Below are 26,884 nucleotides of genomic sequence, written 5' to 3'. Positions count from 1 at the left end.
CGTGGCCGATGCGACAGCAGTGGAAGCAGATCGGCCGGCCATCAGGGGTACGCCAATCGGATGGGTTGCGGCGAGATGTGGCGGAAAAGAGCTGCCGAGGACGAGGAGGGCCGCTAGAGAACTGGGGAACGCTGGGTTGAGACGTGGAACACACGGAGTTCAGACCCATGTTCTCAAATTCCTGTCGGACGACGGCCTGGATCATCGCAATGGTGGTTGCAGGCGGATCGGGAGGCGTCGTGGAGAAAGCTGGCGAACAAGTGGCCTCGAGTTCGCGGCGAACAATACGGGTGACGTCGTCACAAGTGGTGGTCTGACGTGGTCGACCCTCACATGTCGACGTAGCAGCAGTGTTGGGTAGCCGCGTGATGTGGTGCGTGATTCGGCGGCTCTTAGCTTGTTCAAGGCGACGGCATTCTTTGATGATGGCGTCGATAGTCGAGACGTTGCCGAAAACAAGCAAATTGAAAGCGTCGTCGGCGATGCCTTTTAGAACATGTGACACTTTATCGGCTTCGGACATAGCATCGTCAGCTTTGCGGCATAGAGCCAAGACGTCGAGGATGTAGAAAACGTACGGCTCCGTAGATGACTGAACACGAGACGCAAGAGCCTTTCTCGCGGCAGCCTAGCGCCCAATGGGGTCGCCGAACAGTTCCCGTAGCTTCTCTTTGAAATTGCCCCAACTGGTTATCTCGTCGTCATGCGTGTGGTGCCACACGCGTGGGGTGCCGCCGAGATAAAAGATGACATTGGCGAGCATAATCGTTGGGTCCCACCTGTTATTAGCACTGGCGTGTTCATAGAGTTTGATCCAGTCGTCGACATCCTGTCCCTCCAGGCCAGAGAACACACCTGGGTAGCGGTGTGGGGCGACCGTGACGATTGGAGCAGTGGGACAAGCCGAAGCCGTTGCAGAGGTGGGCGCGTCACCGGGAGGCATGGTGACAAGCTCGGTGTGCCGACCACTTCTGAGTTCCGTGGTGAGGACGGGGATCGCTGACCTCCACCAGAATGTTGCGTGTGGAAAGACACAGACAGAAGACGCTATTTACAGGCTATTTACACTGGAGCCAGGCAGCCAGGCCGACACTCGCTCACGCCAAGCGCACCGACCAATTTCGTCGTCGTTCTCGCGGCGGCTCGTTTCTTGAGCATCGCTTGATCATATCGTAATAATATTATGCTGGCTACCTATTGAATTGCGAGGATCTACCTGTTGTCATGGAATGGTATCTGGTTAGCGGAGCAAAACACGGACACAAGAAGAAACGAAGACAAGCGCTTCTTCGTCTTCGTTTCTTCTTGTGCCGTGTTTGCTGCGCTATCCAGATACCATTCCATGATGATAGACCAACAAGAACATATCGCCACCTTCGTCGACTACGTATCGACGACTCACCTCTTTGGAAGGCAGCACGGGGGACGGTGGTCTTACGGCCCTGGGTATCACCACCAAATCCCACTCCGGACCTGCGTAGTAGATTACAGCAGAGGCAGGAATGAGGACGGACCTCTGTTATTGTTCAGGTACAATAGCGAGTTGGAACGTCACGACGATACGCGCTGAGCAGTTCTCGCGTTCAAACTTTGAATTTTGCAGACAATGTCTACCTTGGGCCAATTTCCTCCACTTTTCCGTATCGGGTACACTGTAAAAAAGTTTCCGTCGTTATAGTGAGAAATTGCAGGTAGGGATACAGAAAATATAACTTTTTAAAAGAAAATACGGCAAGAATTTCCGTTAAAAGTACAGGAAGTGCTCCCTGTTTTAAGTTTTACGAGCATTTCAGACGGAATAATACAGTGACTGCACTGTTCACGAAAGAGACAAAATTCCTTGTTATGCTTCGTATTTTTGCGAGAAAACTAAATGCTGTCTGAATGAGCGCTTGTACTCACACAGTTCATTTAATACAGACGTTAGAATATATGTACGCACCCTCTATCCCAGCCGCAGTTGGCCGCGCATACAGGCCTTGTGGCGCTGATAACATGCACAAAATAGATGAATGAGTTTGCAATGTTTTCACATTATTTGGTGTCAGCGCTTTGCAATTTATAATAATGCATATATGTTTAAGTGAACGAAGAGTGGAGGGAACACGTGCCAATGCTAATAAACTTGCGCCGCTGAGGTGCTCCTGCGGTGGGAATTACACTAGTGCTCTGCGCAAAAAAACTGTGCGCACTATAAATCAGTACCGAAAGGCTGAAAGCGGGATAATAACCGTAATTGCGTTTGCATTTAGCAACAAATTATCTCGCAAAGAATTAACTGCATGGCATTTTCGAATAAGAGGAACAATTAACCCAAGAGTTAAATGGCTTTACTGAACTGCACTGTAATAGGCTTAAATCACCCCACAATATTCCAAAATATCTCATCTCTGTCAATAACTGTCCATTCATTGACGCACGACGATTAAGAATAATCTGCATGGTTCCTGTGTCGTCAATCCTTACGATAAGATGTAATCGCAAGAATTTGACGCTTCATCTTGAAACAAGACCGGCGAGCACGCAGGTTCTTGTACGGCAGAATAAAGGTCCCGAACATGCACCGCTCTGCGTGCAAATTTACGCGAAGGTGACTGAAGATGACGGACCTAATACCTATACTTTCATAAAAAAAAAAAAATATCAGTGCGAAGTTCGCGTAACTATTCAATCTTTATTTCTTTTGTGACACAAGATGCAACAGCATCTGTTCGATGAACTTTATTGTACCCATGGGAAAAGTCGCAGTTTTGCCCGAAAGGCGTACAACCGATTGCGATAGCAAATTAATAGATAGCTATACGAAGTAAGGATAGTAGTTTTATCGGCCGTGTAAACTTGTAAAAATTCGCTTGCTAACTAAATTAACAATGGCATAATGTGTAAGCGCGACTGAACGAGCACGTAGAAAGAAACAGACACGCAGAAACCGCGCTGTCTCTGTGTGTCTGTTTGGTTCTACGTCCTAGTTCAGTCGCACTTACACATTTTATCATGGATTCAAACTAACTAGCCTGCCAACGTGACGCACAGGTAAACATGAAGACATCTCACTCGATAAGAGCGGAAACTCGCGGTCAAAATGCTGGAGTGAGGAATCGCGGCAACAGCAGCGATTGAACTGACCGTGCATCGCTCGCTTCAATGCAAACGAAACGTCAAAAGCACTGCGCATACGAAGCTGCCGGCACTACGCGCACTCTGCAAACATCACAGATCGCTTTGAAGATACGGCGCCCGCGCCGCGCCGTAAACAGCAGCCACCGGAGAAGAACGCCCCCCCTCCCTCCGTCGTCTCACCCCCGTGCCTCGCGCGCGAGAGGAGAGGGCACGCTTCCTGCCCGCCATGGAGGTGCTGCCCGCCTTCCTCGCACGTATAGAGTTTCGTATTAGTATAACTAGAGGAAAATATGGCGCTGCGATCGTTTAACCATCATGGTAATGATGGGAAGTACATGCTACGGATTGGCATTCTGTTGACTGGCGAACTAGTCTGCAAGTATTTCTTGGCAGTTTTGGTTTCGCTCCAACTGCAATTGCTATAGCCTGCAGTGGGATGGTGCAACGCAAAGCTATCTGCCTTTGTTCTGTTGCTCGAAGTGGCGATAGCGCGCTGGGCCAGCGACTGGGACGATGTTTGCGTCGCGCTGTGGTGTCGAAGCCCTGACGAGAAAGCGACGGCATCGCAAACGTTGAAAGAACATGTTTTGACCGTTTGGACCTTGGTTTGTTAAGTCTGTTAGGTTGGCGCTGTAGGGTTACGTGCTTTATGAAACTTGAGAATAGGAAAAAGAAGGCACTACTGATACAAGACATAGACAGTTGTATTTCTAGTGGCTTGACAATCAAATTTTATTGAGGGCTTCATTACGCATTGCTCATTTATGTGCTAATTGAAATGCATGTTTTAGGACTTTGAGACCACAAACTTACTTGTCGTAGGAAAGGTTGCTGCTTACTGGCTGTAGTCTAGTGTCGCAAAATGGAAAGCGCAAAGCCACGCCGTAACGCTTCAGAAGCGGTATGTCAACATAAAATAAAATGAAGCATACATATAGGAGGACTCAAGCATCCCTGCTAGCAGTGCAACAGATGTGCTTAAAAGTACTTCAATATGTTCAACAATCGTGACAGCCGACGCAGCCTTTCGAAACAGCGAGATAATTAGCAAGTGCCTGTCGTCAGCGAGAAAAGTCTCGCGTTCGCAGCAAGCAGACGTCGTAGCAGACAACACTTGTCGCATTCCTCTCAAGAGCGCGACACTTTCTCACAATACAACATCTTTATTTCCATAAATACTTGATGAGTATTTTTATACAAGTGCACGCACGGTTGTTATTGGTGTTGTAAAAATAAGTAAATAATTATTCTCTGGCGTCAAATCGGGAACAGAATTGCGCAAGAATGCATACCCTAGTCTGTCCTGGTACAAACCATAGTAAACCATGCTTCAATCTCAAAGCCATACAAAGTATATGTAACGTGTTCTGCATTATATAAGACACTGCAGAAATAAAATTTGATTTTACGCGATAATATTTGAGTATAGCTTCGTTCACTGCGCCGCAAGCAAACGCCGCCAGTTTAAAGATCGAAGCCAATCTCAAGCCTGTACTTCCCATTATTCCCATGTAGGTTGAGGCAACGCTCAGGAGAACCCCCGTAGACACTAGCGCTACATTTCCCTCTAGGGTATTTATTTAGAAACTCTATGCTCGCACGGCTCACCCTCGTGCTCTGTCACTCACACATAAAGCATACCACGCACGGCGACGATATTATCGTCCTTGAACTGTATACGGAACCTCACAGCGACGTCGACGGCCAAAATGCGCCTGGAGTGTCCATATAATTGCTATCGCAACTAAGTTATCTCACAACTAATTATTTACCCGTTCATTGCATGCACCAACAAGCCCAAATTAGCACTATCCTAGAGCTTATTGACGTATTGCAGTACACTGCATTGCAACACTATGGTTTGCTATCTTAAGTAGCAAAACGGACGCTCGTCTGGTTGACCTCCCACGAGACGTTCATTTGAGGGATCGCCAGCAGTTTGTCCGAAGCGCGAGTAAGAGCGGACGTGAGAGAGAAAATCTGAGGGCTTTTGCTCTTTGAATATATGACTCTCCCTAGGCACTACGGAGGAGCTTTCTTAACGCGTGTTGTATGCATTTGTGCCCTAGACATGCCGGCATTGCGGAGTGCGGTCGAGTTCGTTCACGCTCCGCCGCTGGCTGCCCGCGCGGTGAGGCAGTGGGCATGAATGCCCCATTTGGTGATCGCTGTGTCTGAGGGGACTAGGTTCTGACTGGTGTTGTATAAGCTGCGGGTCGTTTTTTTCGTCGCCACAATAGATTGGATTTTTTACAAGCACTGCTCCAGGAGGGCACATATAACCGGCAAACAGAGGCCTGAGAAGAGCACTGCCTTTTACATGGATTTAGATAGGAGCACCCGAGCTAAAGCTTCCTCTTAACGCTGTTTATTCGAAGGCAAGCAGTTCACTGTTTTAATATCAATATACCAGCGAATGTGTGCCGCCGAAAGCTTGCTTGGTCGTAGAAGCGACGCATGACGCAATGATGGTGCAGGTTTAGCGCGTCGCTGGCTTGAAGACAGTGAGCTGCCGGTAGCGGCTCACGGAGCCGCGACAATGGTGACGGTGCCATCGTGACAAAATCTGGGGCGACGATATTGACGGCTCAGGCGTCTTTTCCTTTTTCCTTGATTTTGGTTTCAGAAAGAGACATTGCTATAAATTCAGAGTCATTCGTTCTTGTCTCGTAGATTTAAATATGAGTTTAAATAAACTCTCTATCCCATTCAACCCGGAGAGTCGGCGTAAGCGGTGAAGCGCGCGCGCACGCACGCACGCACACACACACACACACACACACACGCACGCACGCACGCACGCACGCACGCACGCACGCACGCACGCACGCACGCACGCACGCACGCACACACACACACACACACACACACACACAGAGAGAGAGAACGAGATACGACACATATTTGCCCGCATTCACATTTATACGCGTCCACGCGTGCACACACGCACAAAAGTGTACGCACGCAGGCACACGGCACTGCACGCACACGCATACACGCACTCGTGCGCACGCAGATTCAAGTACGGAGACACAAACACACGCGCAAACGTAAATACAATTACACATGCACGCACGCTGAACGCGTGTACACGCATATACACTCGCTCTCCTTCCCTGCTGCCTCGCAGAAACATGCGCGTGCAAACAGACTGAATGGCACTCGTTCTGCAATCACCGTTCGAACTCCAGCTGTAACAAATGGCTTTATGGTTTAATTTTGGCGCTTCTTAAAGTCAATGTGCCCCCTGCCCAAAGGGTATAAAATAATTTACTCCTGTCGTGTAACATAACCGCCCATCCCCGACCAAAACACTGCTTTAACGCACCCCCAAAGTTCTGACCAAGTGTCATAAATGCACATGTTGTTACAAAAGACTACCCTCTTGGCGCAGACAGTTGAAACTTGTTGATACTCTGCTATTATAATAAAATTGTTTAAAATTTTGCCCATTCAGTTACGCATGTGAATCACACACAGCATGTTCAAGGTGCAATGTCCAGAATTCCTGAGTATGTCCATGCTACAAGCCACGATAGCATATTTTTTTAACGTAACACAAGGACATGCGCATGCTTGTTGTTATGTTGTCCAAGGAATAAAATATGATCATAAAAGCACTGATTTAACAAATAAGCAACCCAGTCCTACGTTTTAGGAAGTAAAAATCGAAAATATAGAGCCCTCCTAAAGAAACCAAAACTGAAACCTGTGGGGATGCGCGACTCTCGCGCGTCCCCTGATGTTTTCCCGCATAGCGCATCCCCTGATATGCTGTTTTCCCGCACGGCTCGCGTGGCCTGGCGCCCGCGGCGTGGTACAAGCGCGGTGCGAGAGATGTCGCGACCGTCGCGCCGCGGCGGGGTTACTCGGGCGCCGAGGGACAAGGGGCTGCCTCTTTCCCGGCGGGTCGGCGAACAGCGCCGGACGTACCGCGCGCGCGCGCCAATCGATGGTTCTGCGAGACCGTCTCGCGTGGCCGCCTTGGACACCGTTGGCGTGACTGTACACGCGAACGACCAGGCGTTGGGATCCAGCATGGGGGCAAACATATTTGCTCGCTTTGCGGTCGTGGTGAGTCGGACTTCTAGATTTGTCGCGCGCCCATCGGCATGTTTTGGGGATAGCAACTCGGCTAGCAGGCATTGATCTATGAAAGGTGCAATAAATGCCCTTGTGACTGTTTGCACTACTGTGTTGTCGTTCCTTTGTCCCAAGAGTACGGAGGAAGAAACCCGTATCTCCCACATCTGGCTGCCCAACGTGGGGCTCTTGGGGCATCGGACGATAATTTTAAGTGTTGCTTCGTTCAAGACCTTTGTTTGAACCGAAGCGTAGGCCTAGCGTGGATTTTGATCGCTAGCGTCGGCGGCGTGCTTTCTTGAGCGAGGCGACGGTGGCTGTAGTGTGTTTGAACTTATCAGCATGCTAAGCCTTTTCGCAAGTGTTTTTTTTTAATGACATTCGTCGGTACGAGAGCCACGTGGTCTGCATCCTGGGAGAGCGAGGCTGAGTGCCCGCGGAGCAGTGGCAAGCCTGAAGCGAGTGAGTACGGAAGCCTCGTGGGTGGTCCGAATTTCTTATGTAAATAGCTTCTTCTATCTCTTTGACTCGGATGAAGTCGCGGCTCTGGGAGCCGGGTGGCCGCGGGCCACGGGTGCCACGACGGGCTGACTGGTATTGCGGCCTGGCACCGGGCGCTCCGACACCGTCTGGGACGGTGGGCGCCGTCAACTCGGATGCTGTGTGCACCGAGCGGAGTAGGACCACCTCACAGAGCTAACGTCTCCTCGCGGCTGCCTGTTTTGCGCCCATTTTGGGTGTTGTTTTTGGATGCCGGTTGTTGTCAGAGTAGCGACGATTTAGGCCTAAGGCTTTACGAAGCTGCCTGTCGCACGTGGAGGGACACAACCTGGTGGACCGTGGCGTTGAGGCGTTGCAATTTGCTTCCCTCATTCTATTTAGCCTCGCACGAATTGAAATTACTCGTTCGGCTCAAGGAAGCGAGCTTCGTTCACGTGAACTTAGCATCTGAGTAGCTGCCCGATCTTTTGCTAGCCGAGTTGAACATCGTACTACGTGGGCGATGCGCATGCAGAATTCCTCTCCCTTGCACTACTATAGTGTTTGCCGAGTGTGTTGAGTTTACGCAGCGTGATTGGAGTCACCCCTGGCTTGCTGTCACCTGCACATGGTCTGCGCTGCTGCCCGGAGTACGATCGAATCACCCCGGGCGATGGTGATGCTGTGGCCAGTTCGGCGCAGCGACTTCGGCGGCCTCCTGCATCCAGCTCACAACCCTCGGCGGCGGACAAAGGAGCCAGCGGTCACCAACAGCTACGGCGGCTCTTGCCAGCAGGGCGCGTCGGCGCGAGCGACGCTTGCTCGTACCGACTACTGCGTCGTCGTCTCCGGAGTCCTGGCCTGGAATGATGCCGTCGAGTCTGCAAAGCTGCTGCTGTGACCGGCGGACGCCAGCGGTGTACCCCAAGGACAGTCGGCTCGCATGTTACGGACAGCGTGTGGACATTTCCCCGGCGCGGCCACTGTTTCATGTACCACCTTGTTCGCGAAGCACGGGTTAATGTTAGACCGTGTGACATGTTTCGCCGGAATAAGAAGTGATTTAAGGTTGGGGGGATGTGGGGATGCGCGACTCTCGCGCGTCCCCTGATGTTTTCCCGCATAGCGCATCCCCTGATATGCTGTTTTCCCGCACGGCTCGCGTGGCCTGGCGCCCGCGGCGTGGTACAAGCGCGGTGCGAGAGATGTCGCGACCGTCGCGCCGCGGCGGGGTTAGTCGGGCGCCGAGGGACAAGGGGCTGCCTCTTTCCCGGCGGGTCGGCGAACAGCGCCGGACGTACCGCGCGCGCGCGCCAATCGATGGTTCTGCGAGACCGTCTCGCGTGGCCGCCTTGGACACCGTTGGCGTGACTGTACACGCGAACGACCAGGCGTTGGGATCCAGCATGGGGGCAAACATATTTGCTCGCTTTGCGGTCGTGGTGAGTCGGACTTCTAGATTTGTCGCGCGCCCATCGGCATGTTTTGGGGATAGCAACTCGGCTAGCAGGCATTGATCTATGAAAGGTGCAATAAATGCCCTTGTGACTGTTTGCACTACTGTGTTGTCGTTCCTTTGTCCCAAGAGTACGGAGGAAGAAACCCGTATCTCCCACAAACCAAATCGTGAGTTTTGTGTTTTAACCATCTGGTGGAAGACTGCCGAACTCAGTCCTACGCGGCGTTAAAGAAAGTTGGTATCACAGCATCGAACCGCTGCCAGCATGACGCGGAACGATAGGTGCTAGCGGTTAAACGACTCGACCACGGCTTCGGACGTTCGCGCAAGTGATACGCTCGGGTTTTTTATAGATACCATGTGAACTTGCACAACTGTGTGTCAAAAATCGTTTTTGGGAACAGTGTTACGCCATGTGTAGAGAGCCAAGATCGGCATCAATCGAAAGCTGAGTTTCCGGACTACATACGCTGCAGTGACTTTTACGATAGACGCCGTAGTTTTATCACAGCTACCTTTATATCTAAAAAATCGAGTAGAAATTTCCGTCGTTTCCATAGGCTTCCATTGCTGAACCTTTAACCATTCTGGGAACAGAATTCTTGCTTGCTCCAGCGTGATCACTGCATTTGGCTCGTGTGGTTTGTCTTGCAGAACATGTCTGTCCCCTGCCTTTTTCAATAATCGACCTGCAGCTTTTGTTATTCGCGAAAAATCCGCTCGTTCCATTGAAAACGCGCTAGCTTCGTGCCGGGGCCGCTTGGGGGCACTAGTTGGTACGTGTCCAAGAAAGTTGGATATGTTGTGCAACACCACTCAGAACTTTGCCTCTGAAGGTACGACGGACAGACTTTTTCGCGCCTGCGACGCTGGTGCTGAGTCGGTCATCGTCAACGGCAGCCTTTCAGCCACTTGCGTTCAACCGCGGTTGCTAAGGCGCTCTGCCTTCTAGATATTCAATATATGCGGCCCGGGCTCTACTACGGTCGCTAGTGCTCCCACAGAAACATCTGTGATGTTAATTATAAGGTACATTGCTGTAAGGCGCGAGAAAGCTACGATTCGTCACGACTACCTTAGCAGGAGCGCCGCAGGTGCGAGTCAGTGTGTCCGACACAGCGTCGCCAAATCGGGCGTGAGTGCCCGCTGCTTCACGTATTTTACCGCGCCGGCAGCCAGCATCCGAGCGTAAATAAACTCGACCCCAGACCGCAATGTCGGCACGCCTAGGGACAAAAGCCTACAATACGTGCTATGGAACTTTCTCCGTAGTGCCTAGGCAAAGTCATATATTCAAGGAGCAAAAGCCGCCAAATTTCCTCTCTTGCGGTCGCTCTTACTCGCGCCTGCATGCGCACAAACGGCTGGCGATCCCTCAAATTAACGTGTCGTTTGACCTCCCTGCCCGTCCACTCCCTGTTTTCTTTACCTTTATGTACACAAAGTAATACCTTGTTGGAAAGGAGACGAAGGCGAAGTGATTCTTGTAAAGACCACTGTTCCTTCGCGCTGCAGTATTTTCGGCTTTTCCCGCGTTTTACTGGGAGACGCCGCTCCCTTTGCCACGGCAATGGAAGTGGAGTCGGCAGAATGCCGACGCGACGTGACTGCTTCGGCAGGAACCAGCCCGAGGAAGAGAAATTGTCCTCCTAGTCAAGCTGACAGCGAGGACACTGTGTTATACTCCTGCTCAAGCGATGACGCCTCAGATGACGAAGCCTTCGAAAGAGTGGTAGACCGGAAGGCCAATAGAAGAAACATCAGCGGACGGTCTTCGTCAAGCAAGTCTACCGTCATGCCACTGCGAAGGCCATCAGCGCACACAATTCTTTTTGTGCCGGACATACCTGCCGACAACCTCAACCGCCTTAATCCACAGGCGATTTCCGTTTCTCTGGGGGCTCTTGTCCCAGGAGAGATATCAGAATTAATACTCGAAAGAACGTCCTGGTTATTGATGTCCACAAGGGAAGCGCAATCAATGCTTTGATGGCAGTAAAGCTCCTGGGCAACATCAATGTCCACTACTTCATTCCGCAGGGCAACTAAACAACGGCTGGTGTTGTTTACGATATTGACACATCGATTAGCGACAGCGACCTGCCAATTTTAATCAAACGTGCGACAGATGGTGTTGCCTTACTACAAGGTCGGCGCCTTGGCAAGTCGACCTGTGTAATGCTCGTGTTTAAAGGTGACTGCCTACCATCACATGTAAAGGTCGGCCACTTTCGGCATGTGGTACGACCTTTCGTACCCAAACCACTTCAGTGCAGAAAGTGTCAAAGAATTGAACATGCGAGTGCTGTCTGCCGAAATACAACGACATGGCCACGACGTTCCGAACAACACGACACGAACACTTGCCGTGCAACAGAGCTCAAGTGCCCAAATTGTCGAGGCTCGCACGCTGCATCCTCAAGACTGTCCACGCCTAAAGAAAGAGCCTAAAGAAAGAATATTGAGAAATATGGCCAGAGACAGATAATCACACAGCGATGCTTCTGCAGCGATAAGGCGACATCGCTCCCCGAAACGAAAGTCTACGAAATTCTCTTCCGGTTCAAGGTAAATGTCTCGTCTGTCTCGTCCGGCAACGCCGCCTCCTGTTCCATCTGTCTCCAGTAAGAGCACGAATGTCAACGAAAAAAAGCGGCCATTCTATTCATGCTTCATCAAATGAGGTGTGGCCAGCACTGCCGAAGACATGCCACGCACCAAAGCCATAGCACATTACTCGCCACTTAAAGTCAAAAGTCACTTCAGTTGACGAAATGCGAGACAAGGATTCACAAGTGATTGCAATGCTCAAATCGCTCACGATTGTCATGCGTCTACTACTGAGAAACATGGACACTCCGGCTGCTCGTAGCGCACTGCAAGTACTGGACGCGCTGACTCCAGTACTTGAAAGCATCGCATTGCACCATGGCCCGCCCCTCGCTGACCTTCCACAAGGAAGTCAAGAAAGCACCGCTATTGCAGTGGAATGCCCGTGGTCTCAAATCAAGAATTTCAGATTTTAGACACTTCGTCTTCAAAAACTGTTTTTCCATCCTCGTAATTTGCGAACCGAACGTGCAGAATGTTATACGCATTTATGGCTATGAGGCATTCATGTCCTCTACCTGTGGTGATGTCAGCAAGGTAATTGTATATATTATATGTGATCTGACATACGTGTTGCAGCCAGTCCCGCCTCGCGACGACAACTAGTACGTTTGTTTAATTGTGAAAACTAATAAGCTTACGTTCACACTCGTCGCCGTTTACGTTGCTCCTTCAAGTGCCTTCGACTTCAAACGACTGCACGACGTGCTATGACACCCGGCCCTACGATTCTCACCGGAGATTTTAATGCCCACCATCCGCTTTGGGGCAGTTTGAAGATGGACTCCAGGGAAAGGAGACTGGCATCCTTTGCCACACAGCACGACCTTTACTACCTCAACGAGGGTAGTCCGACATATTTACGCGGGCTTACATACAGCAGCTGCCTAGACTTGACCCTGGTTTGTCGGCGTATTGAAGAAACGTGCAATGGTTTCCAGACATCGAAATACATGGAAGCGACCACACTCCGACCTACCTGACGATCAAGGGGCTATCTAAATGCTCCTCAATGACCCTCTGGCGAGTTGACTGGTCGGCGTTTCGGTCACACATGGGGGAAGTATGTCAGCAAGGGAACTATTAAGGTCTTGAACACGAAATTCGAAAAGCAATGCAATAGGCTACGCGTGGTTTTCAGCCTTTTTCGAAATATGAATTTGAAGCCGAACTGCAGCGACTACGAGCAATTCGCCGGCGGGATGAAACAAGATACAGGAGAACTAAATCCATCCATGATCTCAGAGAGGCAAGCGGGATGCAAAAGAAGATTCAACGCCGCATTGATGCACTACAATCTGAAAGATGGAAACGTTTCTGTGAGTCGTTGGATCCACGTCAGCGATTATTTCAGATATGGAGAACCGTGCGTGGACTTCGCGTATCACCGCAACAGCGTGTTCATTTCAAATCCCTCTCTTTGCACCAAGGTCACAGCGAAATTGACATTGCTGAAGAATTTTGCTCAAAACTGCCGGCTTTCAGCTCCAACGTGCACTTACACCATGTGCCACGGGATTCCCGCATGGATGTAATGTTTTCGGTAGAGGAGCTTGAAGCGGCACTGGCGACGTGCAGGCGCTCTTCGTAACCTGAACCGGACGGCGCTACCTATGCGGCGCTCGCCAATCTTGGGCAGAAAGCACGACTCATGCTGCTAAACCATTACAACGAGTCTTGGCGCAACGGTTTGGTTCCACGGGAATGGAAATGCAGCCGCTTGGTTCCATTTCTCAAACCTGGTAAATCACCGTTAGATTTGTCATCGTACCGCCCCATCGCTCTGGCCAGTTGCATAGGAAAAATAATGGAAAGAATGTTTTTGACGTGCCTAGAATGGCACCTGAAAAATTACAACGTGTAGCCAGATGGTATCGCTGGCTTCCAGCGTGGGCGCTCATCCATAGATAATGTCATCGGTTTGGCCACGTTTGTTCAACATCACAAACGTCTGAAACGACTCACTGCGGCATTACACCTTGATTTAAAAGGCGTCTATGGTAATATGGCACATTATGCCATTATAGAGGCTCTGATTGAAGGCTGTATGGGTGGCCGCACTTTTCAGTGGCTCTGCAGTTATTTCACCGACAGGCATTTATTCGTGATTACCGAGGATGGCGCCACGACTCAACACCAAACGTTCCGTGGACTACCGCAAGGCGGAGTGTTGAGCCAGACGCTATTCAACCTAGTGCTCGTTGGCCCAGTCAGATGCTTGCCCAACACAGTTCAAGTATCAATCTATGCCGACGACATCTGCATTTGGGCGTCTGCTGTAACACGACTGCAGGTACGAGCACGGCTACAAAAGGCAGCTATGTTAACATCACTGTACTTGCGAAAACAGAACCTAGAGCTGTTTTCAGAGAAATACTGCCTTGTTACATTCACCCGGAAGGCAATGAAGCGTTACTCTAAGTGTCAAGGGGCAAGCAGTTGCACATACGGGGAAACACTGCTTTTTGGGGGTAATTATCGACCCCGACCTGTCATGGAGCCCGCACATTTCATACCTACAGGAGAGGTTAATGACAATAATACATCTCCTCAAGTTTCTCGTCGGAAAGTCATGGGTACATCGGTGCGGTCAATGCTACAGCTTTATGACGCCTTCGTTCTCGGTTTCGCAAGATACAGCCTCGCTGTGCTTGGTGACACCTGCAAAACAAACGTGCGTATACTCCACGGACTACATCCTCAAGCCCTAAGGACGTGTCTCGGTCTTCCGAGGTGCGCGTCTACAGCGGCAACGATTGTCATAGCTCGAGATCACCCAATATCGACGTACTTGGCAACCGACGCTCTCAGGGCGCATATTCGGCACGTTGCCCGACTACCTTCACACCATCTTGCCGCTCTACTCGCAGAAAGGCCACGCGCAACTTTCAATCGTATAATTGTTGCCAATCATATCTCATTGCCATCGAACTACACGCCTGCAGCAAAACCATCCTCACCTTTGTGGTGCCTGCACAGACCTGAAATACGCCTCACCATCCCAGGAATCATGAAGCAAGCTAACATGCCGTCGTCTGCCCTGAAGCAGGCCACATTACGACTTTTGCATGAAGTGCACAGTGGCTGCGTACACGTTTGCATCGATGGCTCAGTCACATCTGCAAGTTCAGCTGCTGCTGTGGTGATACCAACAAGATCCGTCAGAATACAGCTAAAACGTCACATGTATCATCAACGACAGCTGCTGAACTGGTAGCCCTGGGTGCGGCTCTTCATTTCATCCAGGACGAACCACCTCATGCATGGTCAGTCTTCTGTTATTCCGAGGCAGCCCTACAGAGTGTACTCTCAGCATTGCGCCATGGATCACATGAGCAGCTCGTCGCAGAGATCAGGGAAGTCCCCCACCGCACAATTGACGAAGGACACGATATCAGTGGATAAGTGGATGCCTAGTCACTGTGGCATACATGGCAATGATCGAGCAGACGCAGCTGCCCGATCTACCCATGACGGCGTTAACTGCGTTGCCATTCCTCTTTCGAGAGCCGACACAGCGAAAAAACTTTCCGCACTTGCGCGTGACCTGACATTAGCTCAATGGAATTCATCCGAGTTCACAAGTGCACGCCTCATACCCTGGACCCTAATTTACAGCTCCGTATTCCGCCCGAGCTTCCACGACGTCACTGCACCTTTCTAGTCCATCTATGGCTTGGAGTGGCATTTTCAAATGCGTACTCTTTTCTTATCGGAGTGGCCAACAGCCCACTGTGTGACTTCTGCGGGTGCAACGAAACGATCGAGCATCTTCTTTGTCAGTGCCCTCGTTTTAACCCACAAAGAGCAGTCCTCTCAGCCATCTTAGACAAACTGGACAAGCGCCCAATGACAGAAAACAAGATCCTTGGAAACTGGCCTACGCGAACATCAGCGCGATCCGCTGATGGCTGCGGCTGCGGTACGGCTGCGGTAAGGCACGGCTGCGGTACTTAAAAGACACGGGACTTTCTGGCAAATTGTGACTGTACACTGTGTGACGTAGGATTGTACGGTGACACTGCGTAACACTAGGAACGCTTTTGCGGGCTGCATGACAGTGCCCACAGAAACAGTTCGTGTGCACGTGTGCGTGTGTGTGTAGGTTTTAAAAAAAATAATTTTTTTTATCCTTCTCCCTCACCTGTCGCATCCCCTTGCCTCTCCCTCAGTACAGGGTAGCCAACCGGAGATAATTTCTCGTTAACCTCCCCGTCCTTCCTTTGCCTTTCTCTCTCTCTCTCTCTTTGTTGGAAACAAATCATTATCATCTTTGATAGTTCCATTACTTTTCAAGCAGTTATTTTACTGTTACAGCAACTATAGCATAAATGCGAAAAGAAAACTGATTTTGTGTTCTCCGTGCTCACAGACTACGGCACCAGATGGCACCGAGCGCTGCGCTTGCGTACAATTGCTCTCTATAGGGAAATACTAAAGTCAACGTATACAGTAACTCTACGCTTTCGATGTCGAAGAATCACGGAGCGGTTGACAAAACTGCAAAAGTGTAGTCAGCCGGCTTTCATCGTTTCATGTTGTAAAAATTATTAGTATTTACCATAAAAATTTCTTGATTTGTGCTCAAGACTGAAGCAAGGTCCCAAGGGACAGAGACTGACGCATCTATGAGCGAAGAACAGAAACGATGGACGGTTAGGATGCTTGACTATCGGCATGTTCAAATTTGTCGCTGTGTGGTGTGAGCTTGTGTGCTCGTGAAGTGCCGTCATGGCGCGGGGATACTGAATGTGTTTCACTTCTACGAAACTCTTCACGCTGACGCAATCTAAGAAGTCGTCCTGTGTTCGGGTTCATGCATGCGCTTAGATAAGCGATAGCTTGTCTTAAACGGATGTTCAACAGTCTACACGTGCTTGTTACTTGCTCACGAGGTGAACCCGTTGGAAATTTAGCATTTGGTTTGCATAGCGTAGGTATTAAAATGATGTGTGGTAAACCGGCGGCGCGAACAAAACTATTGTTTCAAAAGGCCAGTAAACAGTAAACGCTCGACGTTGTTACGTGTCCTCTAGGGAGCGTTCTGCCGCAAAAATTTTTCAAGTCGGCTCATTACTAGCCGAGATATAAATATTTCAGTGCCGGGAACCCATGATTTCAGCAGGCGGGCTCCACTGCATTGCCAGATACCTCTCTAGTCGCCCCGCCTAGCCTTCGCAAACGACATTCTTTCCGTGCGTTCTCCCATGCCGGACCTCGAGGATCGCGTGACGCATACGTCTCAGGCCCCACCTTCACTTTTTTTTCTCCTTTTATTGCGAAAGCAATACTGCACGCACTTCCGGCCCATCGGTGGTCGTGGCGCCTCCTTACACAGCTGCGCGTCACGTGACCTTGTGACGTCACGCCAGACCGAGAGACGGGGCCCCAGCTCGCGGCATCGATGGTGGAGGCGAAGCCTTGCGCGCCGCTGCTGCGGCGCTACCGAGAGAGGGCGCTCACTGGTGTGAGGTCACGCTAGGAGCATAAATGGCGCTACAGCTCGGCTCCTCGAAGTGGTCTGCGCGCTGCCTTGCGCTATGTCGGATGATGTATAGCCATAAGTTTAACAAAGGGCAACCATGTCCACACCATCAGCCGAACCAAGGCGCAGCCAAGGGTATTGCGTTCGCAATCTTCCAGGCTTAACAAAGCTAAGCCTTCAGCCAATTTTTTTTTTCCGGCGCTACGCATTTCCGCTGACGGCGTCGTGCGCGAGCTGTTGCCCAGTTTGCGCCGCGCACGATTTTGCGCGCTGTGCACAAGGAAACATATTAGCGGTTTAATTCAGTGCTACACGAATACTGAGGCGGAACAAGCGGATCGCAGAGCATGATTACGCACTGGAGCACGGTAGAAAGTGGCATAGTTTCGGTACCTACGCACGTGACCGCACGACCGTGGGAACAAGCAGACGAAGTGGAAGTACATCTCTCTTGCTTCAGTGCGAAGTAAAAGAAAAAGCACGCAGACATTCCGTTTGTGTGCTTCAGTTCTTCAGTGTGCTTCAGTTCACATGCGCCGCCGCAGACAGACCTCCGCCCATGCAGCGCTTTGTTTCCATATGTGGTATGAGAGGACGCGCTCGCCGCATGCTTTATTGATGGCGTCAAGCGCCGATGATAGCGCTGCAATACGATAGCATATGAGCGCAGTCAGGCAGTTTTATTTCATATTTCGTGGGCTTTCTATAAACGCCGAAGAAAATCACCACGCAGAATGTACGTTGCCATAAAAAATTGTATCGGTCGTTTCTGAATCGCCTTTACAACGCAACGAAACGCACTGGGCCCTGAAGTGAATATTAAAAATTTTGCATAATTTATCTTAGTAAACTAATTAAGCGGAATATAAAAAAATATTCTAAGGAGCGCCACATGACGGCAAACATTATGCCGTTGGTTTCATTTAGCTGTGGCTAACCACTCCTTAATATCCTTGGTTCAAGTTACGTGAAACACCCGCGCGTTGCGGCTCTGCCAGTCGCTGAGCTGATCGGTGCGGTGCCTCAATATATCGTGAAACGAAAACACGCGCAGAACTGCGCTCAAACTTCGCATCATATCCAGCTTTCCTGGACACGTACCAACTAGCGCCCCAAGCGGCCCCTGCACGAAGCTAGCGCGTTTTCAATGGAACGAGCGGGTTTTTCGCGAATAACAAAAGCTGCAGGTCGATTATCAAAAAACGCAGGTGACAGACGTGTTCTGGAAGACAATCCACACGAGCCAAATGCAGTGATCACTCTATGGCACGTAAGAATTTTGTTCCCACAGCGGTTAAAGATTTAGCAATGGAAGCCTATGGAAACGACGAAAATTTGTACTCAATTTTAGAGGCAAGAACCGTGGCTGTGATTACACTAGGGCTTCTATCGTAATACGCAGTGCAGCGTATGTAGTCCGGAGACTCAGCTTTCGATTGATGCCTAGCTCGACTCTCCACACATCGCGTAACACTGTTCCCAAAAGCGTTTTTTGTAACACTGTCGTGAAAATTCATGTGCTATCTATAAAAGGATGTTCGTACCACTGCGCGAGCCCTCGGAAACCGTGGCCGAGCGGTAGAATTGCGCGCACCTTTAGTCACGCTTCGCGGTGGCCGCGGTTCGATTCTCGCTTCGGACTTTTTTATTTTTAGCCGCATAGGACCTAGTTTTGTAGTCTCTCACTAGATGGCAGAAACACAAAACCCAGCATTTGCTTTCGGTTCTGGTTTTTCAGCGGCGCCGTTTTTTTTTTTATAACCGCATAGGACTTAGTTTTATAGTCTCCCACCAGATGGAAAAAACACAAAACTCATGATTTGCTTTCGGTTCTGGTTTTCGAGTCGTTCTCTTGATATATTATGCTTTCTATTTTTCCTTCCTAAAACACAGCAATGTCGTGTTCATTTGTTAAGTCATCGCATTTATGAAGGTTTTATTCATTGGACATCATAACTAGAAGCTTGCGCAAAGCTTTGTGCTATGCAAAAAAAAAAAAAAAAATTCGTGCTTTGTAGCGTGGAACCTGGGGGAACAAAATGGCCATTCTTATTGCGTCCTTCTGGAAGGTGCGTTTTCTTCGACTTTCCCCTGTCCTTAATGGCACATACTCCGAGCGAATGAGGTCCACCTGGGCCACAATGCCACCCGGTGGCCAGTGCCATTCCTATGCAACATTCGTGCGGAACAAAGTGTCTGCTAAGCTGAGTCGCTGCCCGAACGTTAATTATTTCTAAAGATTCATCCAATTAAGAAATTCACCAAATAGGAGAAGATGTGCAGTGTGTAATTAATAGCTACTGGTAATGTGTTCCCTACAGCCAAGTGGTATGAATCCGTAGGTGTGGCCGTAAAAAAATAATTTGAATAAATGTCCCGTGCTGTGTCTGCCCCGGTCGCTCTACAGAGAAGCTAGCTTGGCTAGCCGTCAGTATTTAGGATCAACATATGGCGTCGCTCGTTCGGTGCAGTTGCTTTTAATGCGAAGCATTCTTTGGTGAGTGCCCCAGTGATCTGGTAGCAAAATCGTGCGAAATCGTGTCTGTGACGCCAAAAAACTTGACGCATTTCCCATATGAATACATAGGTCTTTATAAAAAGGGGTGGGGTGGCCAACTTGAAATTGGAAGTGGCGTCAGCATAAATTTGGCCGTGATGCAGGGATTGGTCAAGTTGAATGTGGTAGTGATATGGGATTGGCCCAACATAAATTTGGGGTGAAATGGTAGTGAGCCAAGCTGAATTTGAGGCTGATATGGGGGTGGCTCAACCTAAATTTGAGGTGATATAGGGGTGGGTAAGCCTAAGTTTGGGGGAATATGGGGGTTGGGCCATCCTGGATTTGGGGAGGATACGGGGGTGGGAGAACCTAAATTTTGGAGGGATATGGGGGGTGGGCCACCCTAACCATGGGGCTGATATGGGGCTGGGCGAAGCTGAATCGGGGGTGATACGGGGGTGGGCTAACCTAAATGTGGGAGTGATTTGCGGTGGGCCATCCTAAATTTGAGGTGATAGAGGTGTGGGCTAGGCTAAGTTTGGGGCTGATATGGGGGTGGGCGAACCTGGATTTGGGGATGATATGGGGGTGGGCCAACCTAAATTTGGGGCTGACAAGGGGACAGGCTAACCTAACCATGGGGGTGATGCGCGGCTGGGCCACGCTGAAGTGGAGGGTGATATATGGGTGGACTAACCTTAGTTGGTGGGCGATTTGCGGTGGGCCATCCTAAATTTGAGGTGATCGAGGGGTGGGCCAGCGTTAGTTTGGGGCGGATATGGGGGTGGGCCAACCTCGAGTTGCAGGTGGTATTGGAGTGGGCCAACCTAAATTTGGTGGTGTTGTGGAGGCGGGCCAATCTGTATTTGGGGGTGATATGGGATTGGTCCTACCTAAATGTGGGAGCAATCTCGGGGTCGGCCAATCTGAATTTGGGGGCGATATGGGGGTGGGCCAACCTAAATTTTGGGGTGCGTCGGCTCGAAATTTGGAGGACGATTTATGGAAATTCGTCTGTGGACCAGCTTGAAAATTAGGGGTGGCCCAATTGAAATTCGGGGTTGAGCCAACTTGAAGTTTAAGGCTGGGCAAAAAGAAAATCGGGCGTAGCCGACTTTAAACTTGAGGGTGGACCAATTTAAATTTGAGGGTGTGCCAACTTGAAATTTGGGGATGGGCCTACTTAATGTTTGGAATGAGCCAATTGAAAGTTGGGGCCTGTTTACGAATAGTTAGACAACACCAGTGGTGTTTCTGCATATTTTTCATCATCGCAAAGTACGTATATCAATAATTGTTACCTATATCTCTCAAGGTGAGCTACCACTCGAGCCTTCCCAGCCCACTGAGCTAATGATGTCACGGGAGTGCTCTCATCGTAACGACTGCGACGTTCAATGTGGAGATCCACAAAAACAAATCGCAGACCGAGCTAACCATTTTCACGCCAATGACACCGCTAACACTACTCGCTCGTGCTAGACGCAACACAAGCTTACAACGATCATAATTCAACTTTCAATCGCACCTACTCGACAGATTCTCAGTGCAGAATTTCGTCAATCATCTGAATAGAAACCATGCTGGATGTTTTACTGTTATGTTGGGACGTTTTTTCGAAAGCCTTCTCCCACAAAGACAATACATTTTTGAGACTGACGAGGCAAGCTAGTACATAACTCATGCGAAGCAAAAGTATAAAGGGTTATAGTGATTTCTCAAAAAATATGTTAGGTAAATAAGATTTCAGATAGTATTATTTCGACCGGGCATGACAACGATTTCTTCCCGCCTGTCACAGCGCTTTCACCGAAGACCTAATCATTTTGCTCAAACGCGTTGCCCCAATACTACATGTGCTGAATGTACAAAAGTGCGGTGCGTGGTCACAGCTTCAAAGCCAGTCTATTTTGTGTACTGTTGTTGTTATTGTAGTAATGTGGAGTTTTCCTCTTCATAAGAGCACAAAAAGAAAAAATAATATTACAGATAGGAGCTGGGCGCAAAGTACATCGGAGATCTGAAACCAGCAATTATTTTTAATTTGCGGGTTGGTCTTCTCTGCTGGTAGATCGCTGTCCGATCACTTCAACAAATTTTGTTTGTGTGCAACAGCAGCAAAAACAAAGATACTACCATTTCATTGCTAGGACCTTTATGCCATTCACACGCACAATAAGGACACCAGATAATTGACACTATCAGTTCATAAACTGATATTGTTTTGCTAATTTCAGTGCAGCGTGGTGTCTGCGAACGGAGTATTTTCTTAGTATCAGTCCAGTGTTAGCAGTGAGAAGCAGTTCGGTCTATCATCTCCGTGAGGCCATACTAGCCATTGTAGCGCTTTACTCTAGGCCAAGTGCTAAAAACTTGGTGTGCTTCGTCCTTTCCGCAAGTCGTCCATCCATTCTGTTATGATGGCCATCAACGTTGCGTCCGTCAGGCCTCCTCCTCATTTTAGCTTCACCATCGCGAGAGTGGGCAGAGAAAGGAAGCTTTCTTCACAATCAGCCCCAGCGGGGTTCCACCACTCGTAACTGCTGCAATTTGCATTAAGTGGCTGGGCATGCTAACTACATCCTTAGTTTCACAATGGCTAGCGCGCGCAGAAAAAGTAGAGCTGTGGTCGCTATCACTACCACGAACTCACGTCAATGCAGATGTAAGTACGTGGAGGGGCTGGGCATGCTAACTTCTGCGCTACGACCTGCCGCCGCCACCTCAGATTTTCTATGCATACCTGCTTCTGGTTTCTATCGCACACGCATGCAGGACAAACGCGGATAAGTAATTGGATTAGATTGGGAAAACGTTTATTGAGCCTGCAGTAAAGCGCGAAGGCGTGCTTCGAACGTGGCCTACGTCGTCATCGTGGCGGTGTTCGGAATGGCCGTACAGGGTGGCAACGTGCCAGCTTTCAGCCCGCAGCACGTGTTCCAATCCCACCAGACGGGGCGCACTTCAGAGAACTGCGGATGACCGGCAGCCACGTGGCGCGCGGTCAACTAAGGAATGTGGTACTCGGCTGCGCCGAGTACCACAAGCAGAGTTCTACGAAGCCCTCTGACGTCGGCTCCGGACCCTTTTCCCCTGTGCGTGTGTGCGGCACGTGTTTGTGAGCCCTCCGCCAGAAGGGCTGGTCCACGGGGACATCGAACGGTGACGTCGAACGATGCCGTCGAACTATGACGTCGAGCGGAGAGCTTATAAGCAGCGTTTACCGGCTGCTAGAGCGTGCTCGTCGTCGGGAGGTGAGTGCTCGTTGTCATGCTAGAAATGTACTAGTGAGCTGTGTGCTCGTAAGCTGTTTGCTGTATGATAGTCTTGCGGGCTCCATATGGGAGTCGCGCTAAACTGCCAATGTATCTTGCCTAAAATGGTAAATAAATCCTGCTCGCCTATTCCTGTCGCCACAAGGTCCTCCCTACAGCTACGACTGCCAACTCTTACATCGGGTGCTCTGCGAGGATCCCCGCTCGCCGTTGCCGGCTCGCCAGGCTCCTGTCTAGCCATCGCCTCGATGACCTGCTGGACGGCCTGTAGTTGTTTTTCTTGGTCTTCGCTCCACGTTGCTTCGTACGTACGTGGTCGGGGACGGGGCATTTTGGTCCCTGCTGTTCGTGATAACCGATGCCTAGACTGCACAGGATCTTTCTGCCGGCCTTTGTTGATGACAATCTTTCAATCTGAGCGGCTCTTTGCGCTTCGACGATCTCGTCGAACGTGCTGTGTATGCCCAGCTGGAGGAGACGTTTCGTGTTGGTAGTTTCAGGTAGACCGAGGGGTGTCTTGTAAGCCCTCCGGATTAGGATGTCTAGCTTGTTCTTTTCGCTTTTCACCCACTTGTGGAAGGCTGCCACGTACACTGGCAGACTACGAAGGAGTGTATAAGCCTGATGAAGTTTTCCTCCTTCATGACTCCCTTCTTGGTGGTAACGCGCTTGAGCAGTCTGCTGGCATTGGACGCCTTACCCATGATGCGGGTGATGGTGTCTCCGTTCCTGCCGAGCGCTTCGATCGTCATGCCCAGGACTCGGATCTTGCTGACCGTCGGTATTGTGTTACCATCCCTGGTGCGGATCTTGATCTTTTCGTGTTTCCTTTGCTTCTTGATTCTGTGCGTTTTGATCGGTTGGTAAAGCAGGAGCTCCAACTTACTTGGGGAGCAACGCAGTCCCGTACGTTCCAAGCTTTCTTCGACCATGTCGACTGCCGTCTGTGGCGTGGATTTTGTGCGGGCATCACTGCCCCCGTCCACCCACAGCGTAATGTCGTCCGCGTATATCGTGTGCTTCAGTCCTTCAAGCTGGCATAGTCTTTTGGCAACTTGAATCATAACAAGATTAAATAGCATGGGTTAGATGACGGAGCCTTGGCAAGTGCCCTGGCTCCCTAATTAATGTCTTCTCGTCCGTCTTCAGGTCGCCGGGTCTGAGCTCCGCCATCTGCCGGTGAGGAAGCCTTTGAAATATTCGTACGACCTCTCGCCTAGGTTTAGATGCGATACCTGCGCCAGGATGGCAGAGTGCGTAACCTTGTTGAAGGCGCTTTCTAGGTGGAGCCCGAGGACGGCTTTGGTGTCCCTGGTTTCGCCGTCGATGACCTAATGTTTGTTAAGTAAAAAATCTCAGTGCCCTCCCACTCTGTGAAGAAAGATGACCAGCAAAGCTGTGTATGAGGGCCCCTTAATGGCGAACTGCACCTCCGCCGCTGGTCGGCCTGGCATGGCGTTACATTCGGGATCAGCCCACGTATGGGGAGAGCTGAACGCTTGCTGCACCTCTGCTGCGGGTGAGGCCGGTATTACGCTATCTTCGGGATTTTGCTCTATACGCGGACGCGATAGTGGGGAAAGTAGCCCTGAAGAGGAACCTTTAGCTCTGGTGGTCCTATATAAATACATGTAAAAGGAGAATTCGTTTTTCTCCACAACCACTGCATCAAATTTTACAAGGTTTGTTGCACTTAGAAGAAATACTTAAAATCTAGTGACTGTTGGTTTAGAATGTTTTATTTAGGTCATCATTTGTTTATTTAAAATTGGCAAAAATCAAAAATTTTCAGAAAACGAAACCAGCTTTACAACTCTGTCTTTCGGCAATCAAAACTGATATCACAATTCTGTACATTGCATCTAACAGCACATCTAAAGCGGACAAAATTGATATATTACGCATGAATCTAAAAAAAATTAGTAATGTGGAAATACACCTTTTCCACAACCCTTGTTCACAACGTAACGACTTCACGTAAGATATAAATCGGCATATTGGATTTGTCCGCTTTGAATTGTCTAAAGGATTCTGCTTACATAACCGCGATATCAGTTCTTGATGCGGAGTTATTAATTTGTAAACTTCATGCTTCTGTATTTTTCGCACTTTCGAATTTTTGAAAATCTTTTACCAGAATTCAAGCCCTAAATAGAAATTCCGCTTCCAATAGTCACTAGAATTTACCTTTCTCTCCCGAATCCAGCAAAATTTATTAAAATCGGCCCAGGGGTTATCTCAGAAAATCGTTTCGGCGTTTTACATTTATGTGAATAGGCCATGTCGGAGTTGGGCCCGAGTTAAAGCATACTCTTAACGACTTCGTTGTAAAAAAAAAAAAAAAAGCCGTCAATATCGCCGCCTCAGATTTTGTCATGATGGCACCGCCACCATCCGCACGGCTCCGTGAACAGCTACCAAGCTGTTCACTTTCGTTATCTTCCTTCCCTCGGCGGCAGTGCACTGTCTTGATGCCGACGACACGCTAAATCTGCACCATCATTCCGTCATGCATCTCTTCTGCGAACAAGCAATCTTTCGGCGGCACACGTTCACTGCCGTATTGACATTAAAACTTTAAAATGCTTGCCTTCGAGAAAGCAGCGTGAATAAAAATGGAACGCGAGTATGTGACCATGGGGAACATGTTCACGGGGCCATACTATTGATGACAGCATCACAAAAGGCTAGATGTGGTCAGGTTGACTTTACAGGTTTGGAAGGAATGACTGACGGGCTAGTTGCTTCAGTATCACATAAACAACAGCGCCTAATGTTAGCGCAGTTTGTGTGTGGTTCCCCCTGTGTGTGTACCGTCGTGAAGTGCTGTTCTTTCTTTGACTTTACAGATGTTCTTTTTCTGCATCAGTTACGTCTTCCAAGAGTGTTTACTTGGAAAATTTTTGTTCGCATTGCTCTTACAGAAGCATGTTTAGTCGAAATTTGTTCGCTTGGCCGCTTAATCTCGAGGACGGGCTCCAAACTGCTCATTTTCTTTAACCACGTAAAAACCATTACTGAAAATTTAATTAACGTAGCTTTGTTAATTACGCAAACAACTTCTCAACTTACTCCGCATCTAGAGGTTACCAATCTGAACACTTGAATGATAAAATGATGTTAACATTGTTTGCATCGTTCGAATAGTTTTGTTTCGTGCAGTTAAAAGCAGCCGGCATATTGATGGTGCTGTATATAGGCTTCTTATAAAGTAAGTGTGAAAGTTTGGACAGCTTATCTTGGCACAAATCAACTTCATGAGCTTAAGCACATGACCCAACCTTGCACGTCTGTCTTTACAACCGATTCTCATACATTATACAAGAAGCACCTCAGCGCTACGGCACATCCCACAAGGTGTGCGAGAACACTGTGCGCGCTCCCGATTAGGTTTCTGAGCGTTGGTGGCATCAGACTCGGTTTCCTGGCATCATACGGAATAAAAACAGCTTCCTGGAGGAAAGCATTGGGTACATTTTCAGCACTTTGTAACATATGGATCAGCATGGATATCTACGTTAGAACGAAAAGTACTGAAATATTAAGGTGAGGGTTTCGCTGCATGTATTTTGGCTGTCTAATGTTAAGATCTAAAGAAAAAATGCTTTGATTTTGTGACAATTAATGCTGACATGAAATATGAGCTCCGACACAGTACCCGTGGTGGAACTGGCCCCTGGAATACAGGGCTACATTAAACCACGATATGCTGGTTTGATAAATACCAGTAATTGTAAAGTGGTTCACTCTTGAATTTCCTGTATCTCAATCGGCGCCGCTGTGCAGTGTTGGGGGCCCTTTTTATACCACCAGCACTATGTTTCAGCTAATATTGAAAGCAACTCTATTCTTTCTTCTAAGGGGGGGGGGGG

The 26,884-nt window shown here is 49.3% G+C and overlaps 1 protein-coding gene across 4 annotated transcripts in view; it reads right to left on the bottom strand.

Annotated features, from left to right (window-relative positions):
- The window catches only part of LOC126533193 (uncharacterized), a 344,485-nt gene that overhangs the window by 18,856 nt on the left and 298,745 nt on the right, over positions 1-26,884 (bottom strand). The window contains exon 7 of one of the 4 annotated variants that reach the window (XM_050180468.3): positions 1,403-1,473. The exons of the other annotated variants lie outside the window; for them this stretch is intronic. Coding sequence (XP_050036425.2) covers positions 1,403-1,473 — 71 coding nt within the window. The remainder of the gene's footprint in view (positions 1-1,402; positions 1,474-26,884) is intronic. 4 annotated transcript variants of the gene reach the window in all.

This window comes from Dermacentor andersoni, chromosome 7 (assembly GCF_023375885.2).
Source record: "Dermacentor andersoni chromosome 7, qqDerAnde1_hic_scaffold, whole genome shotgun sequence".
Taxonomy (NCBI): domain Eukaryota; kingdom Metazoa; phylum Arthropoda; class Arachnida; order Ixodida; family Ixodidae; genus Dermacentor; species Dermacentor andersoni.
This window is presented reverse-complemented; position numbering and strand designations above follow the sequence as displayed.